This window comes from Arachis ipaensis, chromosome B08 (genome assembly GCF_000816755.2).
Source record: "Arachis ipaensis cultivar K30076 chromosome B08, Araip1.1, whole genome shotgun sequence".
Taxonomy (NCBI): Eukaryota; Viridiplantae; Streptophyta; class Magnoliopsida; order Fabales; family Fabaceae; genus Arachis; species Arachis ipaensis.
The window spans coordinates 110,961,077-110,965,966 of NC_029792.2; the positions used below are offsets into that span (position 1 = coordinate 110,961,077).

The 4,890-nt window shown below is 34.4% G+C and overlaps 1 protein-coding gene across 1 annotated transcript; it reads left to right on the plus strand.

Annotated features, from left to right (window-relative positions):
• On the plus strand, positions 216-2,940 carry LOC107613688. The gene is made up of 3 exons (XM_016315795.2): positions 216-432; positions 900-1,394; positions 2,176-2,940. The coding sequence occupies exons 1-3, from the start codon at positions 345-347 to the stop codon at positions 2,694-2,696; spliced, it is 1,104 nt and encodes a 367-aa protein (XP_016171281.1). The 5' UTR covers positions 216-344; the 3' UTR covers positions 2,697-2,940.

Consider the following 4,890-nt stretch of genomic DNA (forward strand, 5'->3'; position numbering starts at 1 on the left):
ATAAATTCAATGATTTAAAAAACTCCCTAAAAAAAATATAAATGCCTACAGCATGATTGGTGGAGAAAAAGCCGGTTAAAAAATTTCAACTTTTTTTTGGAAAGAATTCATGTGTCCCCAATGGGCCTTCCAACGTGATTGTTGCTAAGTTCTGTTCATACTCCATACTCCATAGTTTTACCCGTTTGGTCCTTCTCACTTTCCAACTATAAAAGCAACTGAAGCTCCTTCTACTTCTTTTCAGTCTTCAACACCAAGCTCTGCTCTCTTCTAGAGCAAGAACATACACTTCTTCAGTTCTTCCTCTATCTCTTTCGCTTTAGACCCCAGATTCTGTAGTTAAAATGGCAGTGACACTTGTATCTACACTTTGTTTGGCTTTGTTCGTTGCTGTTTCAGCTTCTGCTGTTATTCAGCCAAGAGTACCTGAAGGTAATGCTCCCATCTAAGTCTCTTCCAAAGTGAAACACTAGATCTATGTTTTTGTTTTGTTTTGTTTTTTATAGTAGAGTCTGTGCTTCATTTTCCTTTTCTCAATGTGTCTGATGCTTCATTTAAAAATATTTTCCTGTTCAGCGTTACGCACTCACACTTCCATACTGACCACTGTTGTCTAATGTTATTTCTACTCCTTCAATAGACCAAAAAACAAAAGAAAGAAAAAAAATACCAAAAAGGTGATGGATCCGTCACTTTTAAATTTTCAACACCCACCACTATTTTTGTTTCTATAATGAGACTTACAGATAATGACAATTTTAAGGGAAAAATGTTTTTTGGCACTTGACCAAACTGAAAATGAACTTTTATTTTTCCAATCTTCACTTAACAGTAAATACTGGCTATGTGCTTGGATTTGATAAGTTGGACAGACTGATTGAAACTGCGTTTCTGGACAGCTTACCTTCAAAATGGAAATTTTGAGGAGCAACCAAACCCCAAATCCCTCCAGAAAACCAAACTCATTGGAAAATTTGCGTTACCAAAATGGGAGATCAATGGTTTGGTTGAGTATGTCACCGGAGGTCCACAACCCGGAGGCATGTTCTTCCCAGTGACTCATGGCATACATGCTGTAAGGCTTGGCAATGAAGCCTCAATCTCTCAGACCATCAAGGTCAAACCTGGCCAATACTACGCGCTCATTCTCGGCGCGTCGAGGACTTGTGCACAAGACGAAGTCCTAAGGATCTCTGTGCCTCCACAGACTGGAGATGTTCCTCTGCAGACACTGTATAGCCTCAATGGTGATGTCATTGCTTGGGGATTCAAGGCCACTTCTAATGTCGCTAAAGTTACTTTCCACAACCCTGGAGTTCAGGAAGATCCGGCTTGTGGTCCGCTTTTGGATGCCATTGCTATCAGAGAGTTTTACCCTCCATTGCCTTCAAGAGGTAATGAACCTTAACATATTTGAATTTTATAACATGCTACCAGTGTATGAATTGTTAAGTATCTTGCTAATTTGTTCTTCATATGGCATTATTTTTGGGGTAACGTTATTTGTATCAAGAATGCTGCTTGCACACCAAAATCAGCTACTAAAATCAGTTACTATGTATTTATATATAAATATTTGTATAGTTTAACCTTTTTTTAGTATATATTTTGTATTTCATTGTATATTTTATACTGGTAGTTGATTTTGATCGATGATTTTGGTGTACACCTAGCATAACAGTATTTGTACACCAAATATAAGTGTCTATTTAGATATGATTTTAATATAATGGTGGAGATAGTAGATGACTGAAAATGAGAGGGAATGACATTTTTATCCCATGGTCATAAAGTGTTTATTTCAATGGAATACCAACTTTTATACGGTTTTTTTTATATAAATAAAACAAATTTTTTATTTACCAATATATGTAATTTTTAAATTATTTACCAATTTAAATATCCTCAAACACATTTCCGATCCTATGCCACCGTTTTTTAAAGAAGCTAGATCCCGGATAGTCAGCATTTGGGATGAGTAAGTATGTCAATTGAACAGAAGAAATTATTTTAATTTCCATGCTCTATGCTCTTTTGAGAAATTGAGATGGGCAATACATTTCTACTGTTAACTAAATTCTGTTTTTTTTTTTTTAAATTTCTTGTTCACTATGCTTTTGGACCTATCAACATAATTACCTGTTTGATAATGAAATTATGTTGTCTCTTGTGCAGCTAATTTGGTTAAAAATCCGGGTTTTGAGGAGGGTCCATTCCCTATTTTCAATTCTACCAACGGTGTTCTGCTCCCTCCTGAACAGCAAGATTTGATGTCGCCGCTCCCCGGTTGGATCATCGAATCCCTGAAAGCCATTAAGTTCATAGATTCAAAGCATTTCAATATCCCATTCGGGTTGGGAGCAGTGGAACTGGTTGCAGGCAGGGAAAGTGCCATCGCCCAAATCATCAGAACAGTTACCAACAAAGTCTACAACATCACATTTTCAGTTGGAGATGCCAAAAACGGCTGCCACGGATCCATGATGGTCGAAGCATTCGCCGCGAAGGACGCCTTCAAAGTTCCCTTCAAATCTGAAGGGAAGGGAAAATTCAGAACAGTGAGCTTCAAGTTCAAAGCAGTTGCACCAAGAACAAGGCTCACATTCTACAGCTCCTTCTACCATACCAGAATTGATGATTATGGATCTCTCTGTGGCCCTGTTCTTGACCAAGTTATAGTGTTTCCTGTCGCCTAAGTTATTAAACCATTAATGTAGTACTTAGTAATTATGATTTTTGCAAGTTACTTGAGCCTGCCTTCTGTATAATTGTACGAGACCATACCACTCCTTTACTCTAGTTTGCTGAGCACAAGACACCAATTTTAATTTCTGTTCATTACAAAATTTGGCTCAAGAGTTCGAAGATCAAATTTTTAATCATGGGAGTTAAATGTTCATGAAATGATTAAGTAATATATTTTAGTTTTTGAGATTGTCACCATGTGTTATTGAAAATCATGAGTTTCAATAAGCGGGCATTGTTATTGATCTATCTATTTATTGTATTTGTATTCTAATTCTTAATATAATAAGTAAAGGAAGAATTGGGACCTTAAAGATCTCAACTTCGGACAAATTAATTTCTAAAGAAAAAAAAAAGTATTAATTTGGTTTTTCAGGATAACAAACGATAGATACATGTTGTCTTTCTATCAATTTATCAATTAAAATTTAACGGTGATGTTTATATATACTGTTAATTATTCTAATATGTCAATTTATGAAAGATAGTTATGTATATAACAATTTTTGAAGTAAAACTTCATTTATTTTAATAGAATTTGTGATAAATAAAAAATAGTTGATAAATGATATATGAAAATTCAAAAGATAAGTCCAAAATTACATTTTTTTTTTTTCATGTGATAGTAACGAAATATGCACCATGTAAATAACGAAATATATACACAATTCAATTTTATTTTACATTATTTATTGATAGAAGGACATACATATCCATTGTTTACTATATCTAATTGATATTTTTTTAAGAATAAATTAATCCAAAATTAATATCTTTGAGAATCTAATTATCACTTTACTCTCGTCTAATACTCTCGTCTAATAGATTCCATAAAATGCAACCTGTGATATCAAAGCGGAGGTCCCTTATACGGTTCAGAAGTAAGTTTGTGAAGAGATACAGAGATTCTTGTGGGTAACGTGAAATGTGGACACGTGCATGTGGTGTGTCCTTGAAGGGAACAGGCCCGATGGCTCTGCCTGCCTGCCTGCCAGCCGAGCTAATCTGTCTTTGAAGTTCTGGCTTTTTTTTTTGGTTGGTTACATCAGGTGAGGGGACAAATGCCATTTGAGCTGCTGGCTTTTTGAAGGGGTTTGAGTCAAAGTTGGTCTCCATTCTGGATTTGGGCTGGGTCATTACATGTTTGGACATTTGTGAAGGTTAGGTATTACATATTGTTTATGAATTCCTTTGGGCTGTGTCACATTGGGCACATTTGAGGCATAACCAATTTTCAGCAGAAGTTTGGACAAATAGAAGATTTACCTGTCTCGTTGAGATTTGAGAGTTGTACCAGCCTACAGGATTAGAGTCTTGAGTGAAGAATATAGAACCCATATACTAATAGTGATATTGTGTGTAAATAAATGTGTATTTAGTAAATCAAGTTGGGTTGGTCTAATGATTAGTTCATTAGTCCGCTTAAGTAAGCTTCGAGAGTTCTAATTTCGTCTTGTACTTACAGCAATTCATTGGCCAACGACAAACCCTTAAATGGAGCTTAATACAAGCGACGGATTAGTTCTTAATCTATCGGGTTGAAAAATACCGTAAAAAATAAAAAAAATGTGTATTGTGTAAGGCAAAAAAATACATAAAACCTATTTATGACCGCAAGAATTTCTCCATAACTGAAATTTGAAAAATAATAAATTTTCAATACATAATTTTACATTTACTCAATTATTGGTTAAAAAAAAAAAACAGCATATATCGAATTACACGATTATTTAAAAAGAAAAAATTTACAAAACCAACTATAACATAAGCTAACTCAAACCAATCTTTTTTATTTTTAGTTTTGAAAGTAGGGGTGGCAACGGGGGCAGGTAGGAGTGGGTTTTTACTCTATTTCACCCCGTTCCGCCTTACAATTACCCGTATAAAATCCACTCCGCTCCTACCCGTGGATAGTAAATGGTTGAACCCTAACCCACTCCTATGGGTATCCGTCCTGCCCCTATAATTATTAAAATCTAATAAACAAAATTAAATTTCAAAATTTATATAACTATCATTACATACATAACATAAATTAAAGTAAAATTTTAAATATGATACAATATTATCAATCATTTTATTAATTATTTTATATATATTACACATATTATATATTTAAATTATATATTATATATATACCGGGGT

What these genes read in the sequence shown, in the direction of transcription:
- LOC107613688 (XM_016315795.2), top strand. Translation starts at nt 345, where the DNA reads ATGGCAGTGACACTTGTATCTACACTTTGTTTGGCTTTGTTCGTTGCT. An exon ending in TCAGCCAAGAGTACCTGAAG is followed by an intron (nt 433 to 899) that starts GTAATGCTCCCA and finishes GTTTCTGGACAG; the next exon opens with CTTACCTTCAAAATGGAAAT. An exon ending in CCCTCCATTGCCTTCAAGAG is followed by an intron (nt 1,395 to 2,175) that starts GTAATGAACCTT and finishes TCTCTTGTGCAG; the next exon opens with CTAATTTGGTTAAAAATCCG.